This window comes from Castor canadensis, chromosome 3 (genome assembly GCF_047511655.1).
Source record: "Castor canadensis chromosome 3, mCasCan1.hap1v2, whole genome shotgun sequence".
Classification (NCBI taxonomy): domain Eukaryota; kingdom Metazoa; phylum Chordata; class Mammalia; order Rodentia; family Castoridae; genus Castor; species Castor canadensis.
Genome location: NC_133388.1, coordinates 7,943,937 through 7,962,331, shown reverse-complemented (window position 1 = coordinate 7,962,331; position 18,395 = coordinate 7,943,937). Strand labels below are relative to the sequence as shown.

The window sequence follows — 18,395 nt, the reverse complement described above, 5'->3', positions numbered from 1 at the left end:
CCACCACTCCTGGCCCCATTTATTATTATTATTATTATTATTATTATTAATTGCAATGGTAGCACATGAACATATTTTTGTAAGCTATACAAATAATTCAGTTTCAAGAGGCTTTAGGGATGTTAACATATTTAGTCCTTATGAAAATAGCATGTATTTCTATTTGTCAGTGTCACTTTAAAGCAAGCGAGCTAATGTTTTAAAAGGTGACAAAGATAAAGGTGAGTTAGGGGAAGTTCATAGTAAAGTTACAGAGGGGAGGTCCAGAGCCAGAGACTCAGCCTTGTCTGACTTCTATCCCAGTGTCCTCACAAGAAACCAGGTCACAGACCCACCCAGCTCAGATGCAGTAATTCCATTTCACTGGTCCAGAAATGGTCCCTCCCTTTGAGTCCCTGGAGGATTTTTTCCAGCCAGTTCTTGGGCACTAATTGTGCCTCAAGATGTCTGTTTGGGCACTTACTCACCTCATCAAACTTACAGTGTTGTTACTATTCCTCTTCCCCTATGATGAGTACCTGCGACACACCCAGCCCCTTGTGCTGTGTCTCTGTGTCTCTTCACCTCCAGCCTTCAGATCATGAAGACAGGCTCATGGATATGTTGGGTACATTCCAATTACTTGGCTTCCATTTTAGAAATTCTTTTTTGATGAGCTGTATGCTCTGGATTAATATACTTCCTGACTGCTAAAGGAAAGTCCCTTTATTGTTTCATGCCATCCCATTTTTAGTGAATGGGAGCAGATATTTCCTGAATGAGGTGTTGCTGGACTGTAACACCTCCCTTATTTGCCTGGAACCATTTACTTGTTTGTTTTTTTCTGAATGTTGGCCACTTCTTTACTTATTCTGGTATGCTGAACAGAGTGGAGCAGAAGCATAGCTGTTTTTTGCCCTACAGTAACCTGGTTTCTTGTTAGGACACTGGGATATAAGTCAGACAAGGCTGAGTCTCTGGCTCTGGACCTCTCTGTAATTTTACCATGAACTTCCCCAAACTCACCCTTGTCTTTCTCACCATATGAAATGTTAGATGAGGGCTGGGAATGTAGCTCGTGGTAGAATGCTTGCTTGCCTCGTGTACACAGCCCTGGGTTTCATCTCCAACATTGCAAAAAAGAAAAAAAAAAAAGATGGAAAAGGAAACTCTTGCTTTTAAAATATTAGTTTGTTTAGGGTCATTTTGCTTGCTTGCTTTCACTTCTTTCTGGAAAAATATTTTAGAGGTGCTGAGATAATAGCCCACTCCGTTAACTTGGTATTATATGTTTGTATGACTTAATTTTTTTTCCTGTTTCATTTACCTTTGGGTTCATCTCCCTAGCTACTTAGAAACTTTAGTTCTTTCCTGATTGTATTAATTACTTTATATTTTCCAAACTGTTTCATCCGTTCCTTGTTGTTCTGGTTGGAGCTCTCCGTCTCTGTGAGATTAATGTTCTCAGCTGAGACATCCTTCAGGACCCATGTTTTTGGGGATTACCAGAACCCCTGTGCTGTATCGTGTTCAGGGGATGCTATAGGCGTAGCCACCCAACAAACCCTCTAGTCTAGCTCAGCTCATTCTCAGCCATCCCCTGGTGGTTCCTCAACTTGCCTGGCATGGCCTTTGCCACATCCTCCATCTATAGTGCCCTCTGTCTTACTTCCTCCTGTTCTCCCCTCCTTCATCTGTTCTCAGAATTCCTTACTGAGTGAAATCAGGCACAGATGCAGCTCTTCCATTAGCTGATCTAGAAGCTGCCCCTCCCTTTGAAATCCTGCCAGTCGTCAAGCACTAATTGTGCCTCAAGATGTCTATTTGGGCACTTACCTCATCAAATTTATGATGTTGTCACTACTCTTCTTCCCTTATGATGAGTACCGGTGACACACCCAGCTCTGTGTGCTGTGTCATGGATCTCTTCACCTCCAGCCTTTAGATTAGTCTTGGAAAGTGGAGATGACCCCCCACTTCACAGATGGGGAAAATGAGGCTTGGACACATTCAGAGACATGATGCTCCTAGCTGGTGGGTGGTGGACAAAAGTTGAAATCATAGCACTGTAGGCTTTACCCCCAGTTAGAGTAGAAGCAATAGGGTATGCCCAGAATGAAGTTTTTGTGTAGATAATTCTAATATATATTGGACAATGAATGGAATTTTTATTACCACAGGAGCTCTTCTCTGGAAGATTGAACAGAAATCAAATCGCGCTTTCGCTTGTGGGAAAGTAACCATCAAGGGAAAGCGGCACTGGTATGAAGCTTTGCCCCAAGCGGTGTTTGTGGCCTTGAGTGATGACACAGCCTGGATCATTAGGACCAATGGAGACCTATACCTGCAGACAGGTAGCTGGAGTTCTGTATGGTATCTTAGCCTGTTGCCAAACCCACTTTGATAGCCATACACTCAGAATAGTCATACAATTCAGAGTTCAAAACCAATTTAAATGAAAACACTTCTAGAAAGAGTGTTTTCTATGGAATGTATTAGTAGTTTCCTGCTACTGACAAAGATTCAGCCTGGGACAAATTTAGGGCAAAAATTGATATTTCTTCTGAGGTACAGAAGCAGAATTATATTATCCTCACAGCTAGCCACTGCATATCACATGTCTTGCAGCATACAACCTTGGGAGGTAAGAATAATTCAGATGAGTTAGAATCATTTCCCTCTTGAAGCTTAAGTGGTTGTTTTTTGGGTTTTTTTTTTTTCTGCCATGGTAGGTCCCAGCTCCTATAACACATACTTACTTGTGGGTCAGGGAAAAACAACAAGAAATAATTTGCTCTAAATAGCAGTTCAACTTGTCATAGGAAACTGCCATTAGGGAAACCTTTAGCTGCTAGAAGTGGCACAGTGGGACTTGTTTATTAAAAGTAAACTGTAATGAGTCAATGTTTATGTACTGTCAGCACAATGGGAAATGGTTTCCAGCAGCAGTGTGATCCATCAGGGCCCAGTAAGAACTGGGGACAGGATTTCTGGTTAGGTTGTCAAGAGACTATATTGGATTTATATAGAGATCAATCTTCCTAACATTTAATACTGCTGATTCTGAGAGCATGACCTCATCTCTGTTATGGACCATCAGCCAGGGACAGTTCTTCAGATCCAAGGCTTTTGCTCTTCGGCTCTCTCCCAGGTATGGAGGAGTCTCCAGCTCGGATGGGTGGCCTTGCCAGCTTTGTGGCCATGTGCCTACCCTGGCCTAGTTCCTGCATCCTCCTTTAAGTGAAAATAGCTCTGGTGAGTTTTTGTCATGATAGGAAGGGTGGAGGTATAGGGTGCTTGGAGCCTTGGGGGTGAGGAGGTGGTAACCTAGTCAGTGGTGCCCAAACGATCATCAGGGCAGTGGTTTCAGGTGAACCTGACTCCACTGGACCTGCTGAATTAGAGCCTCTGGGGTAAAGCCCAAGTATTTGTAGTAGGAAGTTCTGCAGGTGACACCCACCTATAGAAGTACCATGAATGCTTTTGTGATTATAGTACTAAGATCTAATTACAGGCTGAGGCCATGGAACATGGAGTTTAGGCAACTGCTGTTCTGACAGCTCCCTTAGGCGTGGCCTTTGAGCTCATAGACACTTGTTACTGATAGGCCACCAAGAGGTGAGTAAAAGAACCCTGGAGCTCTGCCCTGCCATGGCCTTGCAGTGTGACAGACCTCAGATTTCATCTGAGAAATGAGAGGTTTGCATTTTAGCAGTGGAACTCCACACTGGTGAAGCAGAGAAGAGGGAAACCAATCTGTCAGAGCGGATCTGGAGAGTTCCTATGGCAGCTGAGGCCACTCTTCCTTGCCCTGAGGAGCACAGCTTTCTTGGCAGAAGGGTGGCCCTACATACTCTTGACGAAAGCTGACTGCTTTCCTGCCCTTGATTTTCCTGTTCTTCCTTTAGAATTTCTTAAGCTACTTTGGGACACCAGAGAATTCTGAATTGTATTCCTTTAATTTCCAAAGAATGCCTAAAACTGCCACAGAGAGATGTCACATTGAAGTGGAATTTACCATTTTTTGTTGATTAAACCTTAAAAAGAAAAAGCATTCATTATGAAAGAACATCACAAAGTAACAAAAAAAACCAACATTAAATGTCAGAGTCAGCATGAGGTGGAAGTGCTAATGGTGAGGCTTTGGGGTCTCCTTCCCCTCTCCCTGGCAGGTCTCAGTGTGGATCGCCCCTGTGCCCGAGCCGTGAAGGTCGACTGTCCATACCCACTGTCCCAGATCACAGCCCGGAATAGTGTGGTGTGGGCACTGACAGAACAGAGAGCACTCCTGTACCGGGAGGGTGTGAGCAGCTTCTGTCCCGAAGGGGAGCAGTGGAAGTGTGACATCGTCAGGTATGGGCTAGGTTGTCATCACGTTTGTCCTCTCTCTGTGCTTTTGTTGGCTTGACTCTCCACCTGGCACCCATGAGATCCTTTTCTGGCAAAGCCAGTCCCCAAAAGTTATGTGGTAATAGGGTTCTTTCACAGTGTCAGAGCCAACTTTGCTGCCTCATCTTGGGAATATTCTGTACCCATTTCTGCCAGCAGACTGGATGTCAGGTCAGAGTTCACTTTAAAAAAGAGTTCAAACCTCACTCAGTACCACCACCAAAAAAAAAAAAAAAAAATCAGTTCAAAAAAGCATCTGGGGCTGGGAGTGTAGCTCATGTAGTAACATGCTTGCCCACAAGGCCCTGGGTTCAATCTCCAGTGCTGTGAATACTACTGCTACTACTACTACTACTGATACTAACATGGCTACCCTTACGCATCGCCAAGTCATCTCTCACAGTGGTCTCCACACAGAGCTCAGCGTCTATAAAATACAGATTCTTTTCTGTATTTTTACCCTAGTGAATTGAAATGGATTTTGGAACTGTAATGTAGTAGTTTAGATTTTACCATTCAAGATTTATTTTAGTTCTTTAAAAAAATCAGCTCAGAATGGTCTTAATTTGGATTTAGCCATCCAACACCTACTACGACCTCTGAGTGTCTAGAGCCTGGGTGTGCCGAGTTGATGGAGAGTCAGCCCTGCCCTTATCCACTGCCAGTCTAGTGAGGAGCCACATATCGGGGTCCTAGATGAGGCATGGAGTGCATAGCACTGAGGAGCTGTTGATTGTATGCAGAGGTTGGGGTGGCAGCATGCTATGGACAGTCATGGCCAAGCCTCAGATCTGAGAAGGACATCACCAAATGGAGGAGGGGAAGGGCAAACCCAACAGAGAGGATAGTGTCTGTCTTGGGACAGCTGCACAACACAGCTTGGCAGGTCGGGGAGTTTACAGTCACTTCTTGGGGAAAGAAGAACTAGAGAGATGGGGTGCTCAGTGAGCCTTAGGTGCCATTCACATTGTCTTAGGTGGTTTTCTCTTGGAGCTTGCCTCACCATTCTGGGCCTTCAGTATGTCTTCCAGAAGTTGTCAGATACACACTGGGTGCTAGTGGCTCATGCCTGTAATTTTAGCTACTCAGGAGGCAGAGATCAGGAGGATCATAGTTCAAAGCCAACCCAGGCAAATAGTTTGCGAGACCCTATCTCAAAAAAACCCATCACAAAAATAAGGCTGGTGGAGTGGCTCAGGGTGAAGGCCCTGAGTTCAAACCCTAGTAAAAAAAAAAAAAAGAAGTTTTCACATGTCCGAATAATTTATGTTGTACAGCAGTGTCACTTGAACTCACACCTCCTTCCTTGGCACTTGATGGTCCACTCCTGTGAGTAGAGTCAAGCACTCCATACACCAAGCCTGCCCAGAGACACACTATGAGGTAGTCCTCTGCATGTTGACTCCATATTCTCTTGCTCATTTTCAGTGAAAGGCAAGCTTTGGAGCCTGTTTGCATAACTCTGGGAGACCAGCACACTCTCTGGGCCCTGGATGTCCATGGCAAGCTGTGGTTCAGAACTGGCATGGTTCCCAAGAAGCCCCAAGGAGATGATGACCACTGGTGGCAGGTAGGTACCCGGAGTTCTTTGACTCAGGGATTCTACTCCTCTTTCTACTTCCTCTCTTATTCTTCAAAGATTGGATTAATTGATACTGTTCACTTTTACTATTCAGGTTAGACTTTCCTGTTTGAGTACACTAAAAACAGCAGACTTTTCATCAAGGAAACTTACAAAGTTTCCGTTGCTTAATGCAGGCTTTATTTATTTATTTATTTAGGAGTTATTTAGAAATTCATCACTGATAGGCTAAATAAACCCAGTGACATCGTTTGAAAATGTAGGTAATAATGATATTTAATTCTGAACAAACATGCTAAGAAAAGAGACTAGATAATAGGTTTGAAAACTCAACCCACAATTAAAAGTCATCTATCTCTGCTTGTTTGAAAGGCCTCTAAGTAAGTGGTATTTCCACAAAGAAAGAATTTTCTCACGTGCTCCCAGGGAGGAGAATGCTGTGAGAAATGGGAGTGTGTAGTCAGCTGACTTTCTAGCCAGAGTGGTCTAGGGTGGCTCTCAAAGGAGCGTCCACTTTCCCTCCCTGGCTGCCATTCAGCGTTAGCATGGCTCCTCAGTCTCACTGTGGGCATGAGGCTGCTCTGGCAGATGTGAAATAGACTTGAGTTTTATGGCCTGCCTCACTGGGGCCTCTCCCAGGTGAAGAGGCAGGAAAAGGAGCGGTGTTCTCCCCGATGAATGTGTATATTGTATATGGATGTCTCTGGTTTGATACTCTAGGTAATATGTGGTACTGTTACACAAGTGATTTTAGAATACCTGCTGTGTACTATAGCCACATGTGTATATATACATATCTATATATGTACTAAGTTCTGTTTTTAAATAGCATAAAAAAACTACTTTTTTTTTTTCTTTTTGGTACTGGTGTTTGAACTCAGGGCCTCATACTTGCTAGGCAGGTGTACTACCACTTGAGCCACTCTGCCAGCCCTAGACATCCTTTGATTATAATATTCAAAGCATTACCCTTAGAGAAATTTAATTTTATAGAACCATCTTAAAGTACTTGGAAGCAGAGGATTTTATTTGTTTGTTTGCTTTTTGTATTACGGGGGGTCGAACTCAGGGCCTCACTCTTGCTAGGAAAGCATGCTACCTGGGTCATTTCACCAACCCTTTTGTATATTGGTTATTTTTTTAGGATAGGGTCTCACTTTATGCCCAGGCCAACCTGGATCGTGATCTTCCTGGCCTCTCAAGTAGCTAGGATTACTAGCTGTGCCCAGTTCCTAGAAGCGGAATTATTTTAAATAGTCTAAGAGTAATTTCTTTGTAGTGCTATAACCAGTGTTATGTTTGGCTACTAAGCCTTTCCTTTCTCTCTCAATTGGCAACCCACTTATATGCCCATCTTGGGAGCTGGGACTGAGTCTGTTACAGTCTTGGCCTGTGGCTTTGGCAGAGTCACTGCTGCCCTGGTGAGAAGAATGCTGTGTGCAGCACAGGCCCTGAGGAGGCACAGAGCTCCCTGAGCTGTCTTTCACACCGGACATGTGCATTAGTCTCTCAGCCATGCAGCCAGGCTGGCCAAGCAATCAGAGAGTGCTAATGTGGCCACAGGCTCTGCAGTAGGGACTGATGTTTTTAAAACTACTATGCCAGCTTCAGTCGGGGCATTGCTCACAACCAGCCTAAGACCTTCCACAGACAAGAAAAGGCAATACTGGTATGTGTAACAGAGGACTGACTTACAATAACTTCCTTTTTGCTTGTTTTGTTTATTATAAATTAAGTTCTTTGCAATAAATGGTGTCACTTTCATTCAGCAGTTCATTGTACATGTCCTGGGAATAAGTCCTAGGAGTAGGGTATTTGTGCTGGTTTCATTCTCTATAATTAAACCCAACATAAAAAACTATGAGTGAAAGTTCTGTGGAGTGAGGCTTTGACCAGTCTTATAAGAACTCCCTTATAATCGCTGCCCAGCAAGGGAGAAGTTTCCCTCAGAGGACATGATGGCCCTGGAGAAGTGTGTCTGGAGGTGTTTGTATGGATGCTTTTCAGGAATGTCATGGAAGCAAGTCACACCTTGGAGCCAGGTGGCTTCTAGATGCCCAGGACCATCCTGATTTAATATGGTGATCTGGTATAATTGTTAGTAGTTCCAGCTAACAGCATAAATTATTTCATCACCCTACTTACGTACTTTTTAAAACTCATATTATGATTTTAAACATTGTACACTGTGGTCCATTGGAAACACCTGAATTTAAAAGCAAAATTATTCTTTTTTTTTTTTATTTTAGTATTAGTATGTATTTTTCCTTTTATAGACAAACATAACATACATATGGTTTCTACCTTATATAAGACAAAGGAGAAAGCTAAACATTCTGCATTTAGCCCAAATACAGCACTAGCTGTGCCACAGATAACCTGGTCCAAAATATGAAATTCTATAGATAGGCCATGGTAATAAATGCATGGTTATGTTAACAATTTTAAGAAAGGCATGTACTTCCCGAAGTATGTTAAATACACAAATATCAGTTCTATAAATAACAAAAAAATTATTCTTTCTCATACTGATTATCCCACAAACAATACCTGCTTGTCATAACAGATCCATGTAATATAAAAGTGTGGAATGGGAGCATTTCCTTCTATTTCTTTCGTTACATCCAGCCCTTGGATGTAACGATAGCCATCTGTAGGGTTCTGCTAGCTCTCCAGTCCCTGCACAGATGCATGTGTGTTTGGGCATGCACAGGTGCATGTGTTGTCTTGTTGCTGGAGATTCCTGGGTGTGGATGTGCAGAACCTACCCTGGGAGGCAGCTGGGTCCTGTGACCACACTGACAGTCAGCATTACTGATCCTCCCTCCAGGTGAGCATCACAGATTATGTGGTGTTTGACCAGTGCAGCATATTCCAGACCATTATCCATGCCACACACTCAGTGGCCACTGCGGCCCAAGTGCCCGTCGAAAGAGTGGCAGATAAACTGCGCATGGCATTCTGGTCTCAACAGCTTCAGTGCCAACCCAGCCTTCTAGGGGTCAACACCAGCGGCATCTGGATCTCCTCGGGCAAGAATGAATTCCATGTGGCTAAAGGAAGCCTCATAGGTTGGTGGATTACTTTTGTCTTCACATTCACTTTATAGACAGCTTTATTTTTCTTTCTTTCTATTTTATTTTTTTTTCATGGTGCTGTGGATTAAGTCAAGAGCCCTACGCAACATTTTATTTATTTATTTATTTATTTTTATTTATTATTTGTTTGCAGTACTAGGGTTTGAATTTAGGGCCTCATGCTTGCTGGGCAGATACACTACCACTTGAGCACACCCCAACCTCTCACACAACATTTAAGGAACAGCTTTAAGATCTCAACTTGAAGCAGAAGTGTAGTGCCTGCTGTAGGAAGTGTCTGTGATGGAGGCACTCTGGGCCTTGTGATCAACTGTTTTCTCTCTCATTTTCTCATTTTCTTCTTTCAATCTGTCATTTCTAAAGCTTGGTGTCTGGATAGTGTGTAATCAGTTTCCTGTGGAAACCTATTATGATACAAGAAAAGCAAACAGCATTCATTTTTATGTTGATAATAAACTGAGCACTGGTGGCTCCTGCCTTTGTAATCCTAACTACTCGGGAGGCGGAGATCAGGAGGATCTGGGTTCGAAGCCAGCCCAGGCAAATAGTTCATGAGCTCCTATCTTGAAAAACCCAACATGAAAAAGGGCTGGCGGAGTGGCTCAAATGGTCTTGAGAGTCTGCTTAGCAAGCATGAGGCCCTGAGTTGAAACTCTAGTACCACCAAAAAAAAATTAATAAAATAATTTCACATAATGAAAAAAACCCCAAACCTAGGGAGTGTAGTGAGAGAATAGCCTATTTCCTGGAGGGAGAATTATGGCCACTGTTGAACATGAAAGGTACAAGCCAGATCTGTGAATGAGCTTGGAGTTCACTTCTGAGTAAATCTACTGCTTTATGAATTTCCTATTCCTCTCCCCTACCCTGTGTGGCTTCCCTGGACAAGATGTGGCTCAGTTTAACGGTGTTCAGAGAAGTGACTGGCATGCTGTGCTAGCTCATATTGCTTAGTTTAAGGACATTAGAATTAGTTGTAAGAGGTTTTGAAGGCCAGCTGTAGAGTAGAACCAAGTGGGGTTTTTTTTGGTTTTTTTCTTCCTTTAATCCACTGTTCTTATTTGTTCTTTCCAGGCACTTACTGGGATAATGTTGTTCCCCGGGGGACAGCTTCTGCAACAAAATGGGCCTTTGTGTTGGCTTCTGCTGCTCCTACCAAAGAAGGTTGGTCATTCTTATTTAGCCTGGTTAAAAAGTCTACCACAGCGTTAATCAGTTTGGAAAGTTCAGACCATTATTTGCCTACAACCTAGTGGTTGGTGGAATTGCTGTGTAGATCTCAGGACAGAGGATCTGGCAGCGTCATGGACCAGTAGTTCTGTTAGGTGAGCTAAGGGCCCACAGCTGCATAGGCCTGCTCAGGAGAGACACCAACAGAGTGCTAGGAAGGGAAAGCTGAGTCTGAGGTGGAGTCCATCAGAAGGAGGGGCCAGGGTAGCATGCTCATGAGGACCAATAGCAGTTGACCTCCAGTGGCAAGTTGCAGGGCCTGCATCTCCTTTGGGCTCCTCCCACTCATCCAGAGAATTCTTGTCAGCAGCCTCTTTCATCTGGTTTACAGCCTCTGGTTCCTTGAGTTTCACACTTATATCCTATGAATGTCTTGCATCCTAGACTTTCCCTGCAAAGATGGAACTTCTACTAACTTGTGTCTAGGTAAAACCCTTGGCCTCTCAAGAAACATGGGCTTTGCCAGACTCACACCTGTAATCCTAACTACTTGAGAGGCTAAGATGGGAGGATAATGGTTTGAGGCCAGCCTAGGCAAAATGTTTGGGAACCCCTATCTCCAAAACAACTAGAGCAAAATGCAATGGATATGTGGCTCAAGTGGTAGAGTGCCTGGTTTGCAAGCGCAAAAACCTGGCTTTAAACCCTAGTCCAACCAAAAAAAAGAAAACCTAGAAACATGAGCTTTTGAACCAGGAAAGACAGAGCTGCCATCCAGTTGGCTAAGAACCCTGGGCAGTTAGATGGTCTGTGAAGGAAGGAGCCAGAGTCTCCTAGAATTGCATTGTGGGTTAAATGAGAAGACACTGATGTCTATGATGAAGAGGAAGCAGTTTGGTTAGTTCAAGCCCTTAGTCACCAGCATGTAAATGACTTGGTCAGTACAGTAAATGCTAACTCACCAAACTGTTTTAACCACTGTTCTGTCAAAATTTGAAATGGTAAGTTATTTCCTGAGTTTGCCACAACTGCCTGACCTGAGCTGATGGAAAGCCACCTGCAGTCTCCCTGAGCCTCTAACTGTGGTGTGCACATGTGCACTGGGGCATGTTAATGTACTTTCCTGGGGAGCTTCCTAGCTCTTTTGTAACTGCTAGGTAAATATGTGATAGACCCATCACTGGAGGCTTTCTTTTCTTTCTTTCTTTCTCTTTCCTTTCCTTTCCCCTCCCCTCCCCTCCTCTCCCCTCCCCTCCCCTTCCCTTTTTCCTTTCCTTTCCTTCCCTTCCCTTCCCTTTTTCCTTTCTTTCCTTCTTTGCTTTTCTTTCATTTTTTTTTTCAGTACTGGGGATTGAACCCAGGACTTTGTACTTGCTAGGAAGGCACTCTACTACTTGAACCATGCTTCCATTTCTGGAGATTTTCGAAATTCAAAAAAGTTTGAATTCCAAGACGTATCTGGCCACAAATCTTAGATAATACTTTAGGTTATATACTGTTACCAAGGTTTAACTTCTCTAAGGATTATTTGCATTTTAACCAGAATGTGCTAAACCTAAAAGACTCTACTAAAACCACGGGGGACTGAAAGGTATGATTTTTGAAGCAAGGATGGGAAAAGGATTTCCAACCTCCCATGTCTTCTCCCGGAGCCTGCCTGCCCCAGCTGTTCCCAAAAGAGCATGGGAAGCACCTTGGTGCTGTCCTGAGGAACCACCACCCAACTCCTTCCAGGATACAGATTAGCAGCCCTTTCCTTTTGGTGAAATTTAACATTTTATATTAAAAATGTTCTGGTGCCTTTGTTCACATTAAAGACTTTCTAGCCCATTGTAAATGAGAGGTCAGAGCCACTATGCCAACATTTTAGCCATCATAAAATCTTCCATAAAATCTCACAAGCTCTGCTTTCTTTCCATCTCTTTAAAATATCTCAGAATTGATCTTGTTAAGCACTGGTCATGGTGTTTCCCTCTAACTTAAAGTACACTGCAGCTCCTGTCCTTCTGCCTATGTGGATATGGGTGAATGAGTGAGCCAGTGTCTGCAGCCAGGTGCCAGGTGTCTGCTTGAAGGCAAAGGCTGCCTGTGTACTTAAGGCGGGTGAGTAGGGGCAGATAGGGTGCAATGACAAATGTGAGCCTTTTCCACAGGAAGCTTCTTGTGGCTGTGCCAGAGCAGCAAGGACCTGTGCAGTGTCAGTGCCCAGAGTGCACAGTGCCGCCCTTCCACAGTGCAGCTACCCCCCGACGCAGAGATGAGGGCCTATGCTGCCTGCCAGGATGCGCTGTGGGCCTTGGATAGCCTTGGTCAGGTGTTTATCAGGACACTCTCCAAAAGCTGCCCCACGGGCATGTACTGGACGAAGCTGGACCTCTCCCAACTAGGTATGGCCATCTTGTGAGTGTGACAGCGGGTCTTAACTCCCCTAAAATTGCATTTGGATATAACTGGCAGACATGCCCACCCCCAGGTACACCTTGGTGAATTCTTAAATGATGTTTGTCAGTTGCTGGACTTTAGGACATTGACTGGCCACTCTTCCAGATGAAATGGGCCTCTTGATTTTGTAAGGAGCTTCACTTCCCTCACTGCTTATAGTTTGTAGGTTTTCAGAACCTATAGGAGTTACAGGGTGTTCAGAAGTTGCTACTAAGAACTTCTTGAAATAACACTTGATGCAGCTGCCTCTGTCATTCTTTCTGAATATGGACAAAGCTCTGTAACCTTTAAATCTGAAAAGGCGAGTGTGCCCTGGGAGTGGACCAATGTCTCAAAGAGCACCCAACACTGGGAACTATGGGGGCACATGTGGTATTTGTTCTCATTCAGCCAAGATGGAGAGGTGGCATGCGGCTAGTGGCTTCTTTTCTCTGAACCATCCCCACAAGTTGGAGTAAGCTAAGTCTGTTTCATGAAATAGTTCACTCATGGTCTAAGAAATAACAAAAGAAGTCCAGGACATTACGTTACTCTCATTATGTTAAATTCTTAATTGACCCAGCAGCTCATGTGTGGCTTTTCTGGAGGTGGAGGTTGCACCACGTGACTCCCAGAGGTCAGGCTAAGCCTTGAGCTCCTAGTAGCACTATCTGGGGTGCACTTCCCTGATGCAAGGTTTCCTGTTGTTGTACACTGACAACCAGTACATTACGGACTTGAATTGGACAAGCATTTAATGATTAATCACATGATCACAAAAATAGGAGGGGTGAGAGAGCAAGAAGACGGGGAGGGCTGCTTGTCTCCCTCCTACACTAATGTGTCCAATCCCCCCCATAAGGTAAGTGTTGCCCCAGTGAGCCTGGGCAAGGCTAGTGACACTGAGCTGTTCTCAGCAGTGGGGCTCCTGCCGGCTGCTGGGGAGAGATAAAGCCCGAAGCCAATCTGGTCTGTAGTAGAAGCAAGCTCTGTGTCACAAATAGAGATTTTCCAGAGTAGTTGTTATTATTTGGGCCTTTGGGCCTCATACCCTATCTTTTGGACCTACTGGTCACTGTGTAGCTGTCTGAAAGTATTTGCCAGCCCTATTACTGACAGGGGGTGGCCAGATGAGGCTGCAACTAGTAGTGGCATGGATGCTGATACTGGGTGAGCTTGCTCTGGGAAGTCTTTCATCAGTTCAGAGATCCACTGGCCCTGAACCTTTCTCCCACAATTCCTACCAGGCCCCTTGGAAGAGGCTGGTAGTTCCCCTTGGGGGTAGAAAGGCCAGGGCTTGGTATGTGTTCTTCCCACTATTGAACCTTAAGAAGTGGGGAAAGCTGTGTTCATTTGCATAATTTGGGTCAGAGGCAAAGCTGTTTCTCCAGCATTTGCCCCTCCAAGGGGAGGGGCTGTGGCACTGAAGTGGGGTGAATGGTGAGTGGGCATTGTGCCAGGTTCCATGCTGCTGGAGTTTGCTACACACACACACAGCTCATTCCTCCCATCTGGCTCAGTCTGGCCCTTTTGGCACTGCTAGCTGGCTAGAGTGTTGCAAGTCTCAGGTATATATTTGGGCACATTTGGGGAGGTAGCCATTCTTTCTAGGGAAAATACCTGACTTTAGTGGAATTGAGTCTCAATTTAAGAGTGAGAGAAAGCAGGAACAAGGCTACTCTTGTGTTGGCCTAGCAGTATTTTGTCTATGCTCTCTGAGGGCTTGATATGTGGACAGAGGAGTGGGAACTTATGGCAGAGGCAGGGCAGAGTGGCAGATGCAGCCAGATGTGTGCAGAGAATTGGGCCCGGGTGAGCTGCTTATCACCTTCAACTTTAGCTTCCGTCCTTTCTAATAGGAACAAGTCACCTCCCCACTCCATCCCACCCCTAAGATGATTCCAGCAAGCCTCCTGTCTAAATTGAGCTGTCTCAGCAGCATGTCCTGCTAGGGGGTGCTCTCAATGGTAGCCCTGGTTCTTGTGCTGGTAGGGATGCACACTTGTGTCACCCCAGTTTGTACCAATGGGAGAGCAATGGATTCCAGCATTGCATGTTGAATGCACTGCCTTTCTTAGTCTTTATCCTGCTCTGAACTTTAGATTTTGTTCACTTATTGGACGATCTGGTTGATGCTGAAATAATGGACAGACTTCTTGCATCTTTTCAATCTCCTAAGAGAATGCAGCAAGTTCAGAGTCTGCAGATTTGTGCTGGGACAGGGGAAGTAGACAGGGTGTATTGGAGCAGTGCTGCCCTTCACTGTACTGGAGCCGTTGCTTGTACCATTCTAGGCAGCAAACTGCAGCCAGGGTTCTGCCAGCAGGCCCTCTCTAGGTATAGTCTGTGTTGCCTGTGGATCAAGAGTATGTTTTAAAATAATTATTTAAATTATGAATTGCAGATTTCTCCCAATACAAATTGCCAAGTCAGCGGCTCCTTAAAGATTAAGTTACAGCTGGGTACAGTGGTGCATAATTGTAATCTCAGTGCTCAAGAAGCTGAAGGAGGAGGATTACAAGTTAGAGGCCAGCCTGTGGTACAGAGTGAGACCCTATCTCAAAAAATAAATAAATAAATAAATAAATAAATAAATAAATAAAATAAAAAGTAATCCTAAAAGGAAAATGTCTCCTTTACTGAATAAAGTATTTTAAAATTTTTTAATTGGATAAAGAAAAACAAACACCAGAGGAAGGTATGGTATTGTCAGGCTGTATTTTGCCCAGGTTAGCAGCTTCAGATGATGCACAGTGACTCCCTGGGCCCATGTGGCTCTGTTTGTGTGTGTGTGTGTGTGTGTGTGTGTGTGTTACTGGGGTTTTGTGCTTGCTGGGCAAGTGCTGTACCATATGAGCCACATCCCCAGCTGACTCTGTTTTCTTTGAGGATGACAGGCCTCAAGCAGAATGGCACTGATCTAGCTGCTTTGCTCTGGGGCTTCACTGTGTTACTCCCCACAGGAGGGAAGAGCTGAGAAGGCTGTTAGTTCTGAAGTGACAGACCACTTCTGTCACTAGAACTCGTTATCACTGCCTAACTCTGAGGGAGCCAGGAAGAGATGAGGGGTGAGGGAGTAGGCTCTGCTGCGTATCCCTGTGGAACAGACTCATGTCTGTGTTTAGGGAGGCCTGTCAAGATCCACAGCAGGTAAAACTGCAGAAAAGCAAGCCATCAGTTAAACTTTTGTCTTGGATGTGGCTCTTCAATTCAGAATCAGCTGATTTATACACTGAAGTATTTATTCTAGCAGGCTTTATTTGTTCAAAAAGTATGTTCATCTTGTCATGTGACCTCCATGTCCTATTGGCAGTGTTGTTATTTAAATACTGCCAACTCTGGGAGGCTGACCCTGTATGTTCTTGTCACCTTGTGGCTGTTAGCACCCTCAGCTACTGCCTGGAGTTCTCTTAGGGCAGTCTGAAGACTTAAAGTTGTTTTTTAGTGAGTATTTGTTTCTTAGCTTATTCTAGACTACTGCAGAAAGTACTTTGCTTTGACTAGTCCTGATCCTCATATGTAATGTTGGAATTTCATGGAGTCTGTCTGAACTCCTTGGTAAGATATCCTATACGAGATCAAGGAAAGAAAACATACACTTAATTTCAGTATAAGAAAAATCATCAAGAAATACACTAGACAGAGATCAGGAGGATCATGGTTTGAAGCCAGCCCAGGCAAATAGTTCGTGAGACCCTCTCTTGAAAAACCCATCACATAAAAGGGCTGGTGGAGTGGCTCAAGGTGTAGACCCTGAGTTCAAGCCCCAGTACCGCAAAAAAAAGAAAGAAAGAAAGAAAGAAAACAGAAGAGAATAGAACCATCCCTTGCTATCCTGGGATGGGGTGTTGGTTCCAAGTCTCTTATATAAAATGGTGTAATATTTGTGTATAGCTTTCTCACATCCTCCAATACACTTTATATCATCTCTAGATGACTTGTAATACCTAATACAATGCAAACACTATATAAATAGTTGTTACACTATATTGTTTAGGAAATAATGACAAGAAAAAAGTCTGTATACAGTTCAGTACAGATGCAGATTTTTGTTATTAAAATCTTTGATCTGTAGTTGATTGGATCCACAGATGGCCAACTGTAACATTTTTGCATAACAGTGAATTAATAGTTTTAAAGTGATGTCATGAAGTCACATGGCAGAACCCATGCTTGGATGTTTTGGGGAATTCATGTGGGGCCGGTGACAACTGTATGAGGACAGCACACTCCTGAATCTGTATACAGTTGCCACACCCAGCCTCATCTTACCACCCCCTCCCACCTCCTCCCCCAAGCATCAGCAGCTGAGCTAGCTTTATAATCTTTTTTGCCATACCTTAAAGTCAAAATGAGCCATCAAAATTAAAAACTTATCAAAAAAAGTTAAAAACTGAAAAAGATTAGATTAGATTCACAATACATAGCTGACAAAAAGACTTGTATTCATAATATACAAGAGCTCCTCTATCTTGTCTAATCACAAGACAATTCAGTTTTTTAAAATGGGCGGACTTGAACAGGCACTCACAAAAGAAGATATACAAATTACCAATAAGCCTAGTAAACGATTCCCAACATCATTCATTAGCAGAGAAGTGCAAGTTAAAGCCATGGTAAGATAAACATCACATCTACTAGAATGGCTGAAAATTAAAAAAAAAAAAAAAATGTACCCAGGACTGGGGGTGTGACTCAGTGGTAGAGCACACATAGGTGAGGCCCTGGGTTCAATCTCCAGTAGGGGGAAGTGATCAATAAACCAGTAATGGAGGATTCCTGGCCAGAGCAAGTTCTTTCCTTTTGCTGCTGCAGCCACAGCCGTAAGTATGCTCAGGCTTCTGAAGAGGCTGTGCTTCAGTGTCTTCTAGTATGGTAAAAAGAAGATCTAGTTAGACCCCAGTGAGACCAGTAGAGTTGTCAAAGGCAATTCCCATCAGCAGATCTGGAAGCTGATCAAAGATGGGCCAATCTTCCATTTCCAGGCTCGATGCCAGAAAAACCCCTTGACTTGCTGGAAGATTGCCACATGGGCATAGGTAAGTGGAAGGGTATGGCCAATGCCTGAATGTCCAAGAAGGTAGCCTGGATGAGGAGGAGGTGGATTCTGTGAAGGCTACTCAGGAGGTTTTATGAGTCTAAGAAGATTCACTAGCACAGCCTGTATCTGAAGAAGAGTGTGTTCTAAAACAAGTGGATTCACCTGGAACACATCTATGTCCATGTCCACTGAAGGCAGATGAGCCACGAGAAGCTCCTGGCTGAGCAAGTCAGCATGCTTAGGATGCCTTAAGGCCAAGAAGGAGCTGATCATCAAGATTCTGCCCAAGGGGGGAAGAAGTGCAGCTCCCCTCTCATGTCTGTACGTGCACATGTGGCCTTGGTGTTTATACAGATCAGTAATTGAAATAAGCCTTTCTCCACTAAAAACAAAAAAAAAAAAACCTGAGCTGTACAGTAGTGAGGGCATGAGCAACCAAAATTTATATGTCCTGCTGTGGGCATTACACTCAATCCTACTGCATCAGCCTCAGGGTAGAGGGCAGCAACTGGGAGAGACATAAGAGAATTTCTGGGGTGGTGAAATATTCTAAATCTTAATAGGGTATGGGTTGCTCTGGTAGGTTAATTTATCAAAACTGGACTTGAACCCTGAGTATCTGCATTTTGCTGTCTGTAAAACCTCAGAGGTCAGAGGAGGCTGACCTGGATTCAAACCTGTTGTCTGCCCTGTCCTCTCGGCCTCACCACCTTTT

The 18,395-nt window shown here is 44.1% G+C and overlaps 1 protein-coding gene across 5 annotated transcripts in view; it reads left to right on the top strand.

Annotated features, from left to right (window-relative positions):
- Tecpr2 (tectonin beta-propeller repeat containing 2) overlaps window positions 1-18,395 on the top strand; it is an 85,765-nt gene that overhangs the window by 46,370 nt on the left and 21,000 nt on the right. For all 5 annotated transcript variants that reach the window (XM_074067121.1, XM_074067123.1, XM_074067122.1 and 2 more), the window contains 6 exons: window positions 2,160-2,333; window positions 4,152-4,332; window positions 5,797-5,938; window positions 8,781-9,021; window positions 10,123-10,212; window positions 12,372-12,605. In XM_074067121.1, the coding sequence (XP_073923222.1) occupies window positions 2,160-2,333; window positions 4,152-4,332; window positions 5,797-5,938; window positions 8,781-9,021; window positions 10,123-10,212; window positions 12,372-12,605 (1,062 nt within the window). The remainder of the gene's footprint in view (window positions 1-2,159; window positions 2,334-4,151; window positions 4,333-5,796; window positions 5,939-8,780; window positions 9,022-10,122; window positions 10,213-12,371; window positions 12,606-18,395) is intronic.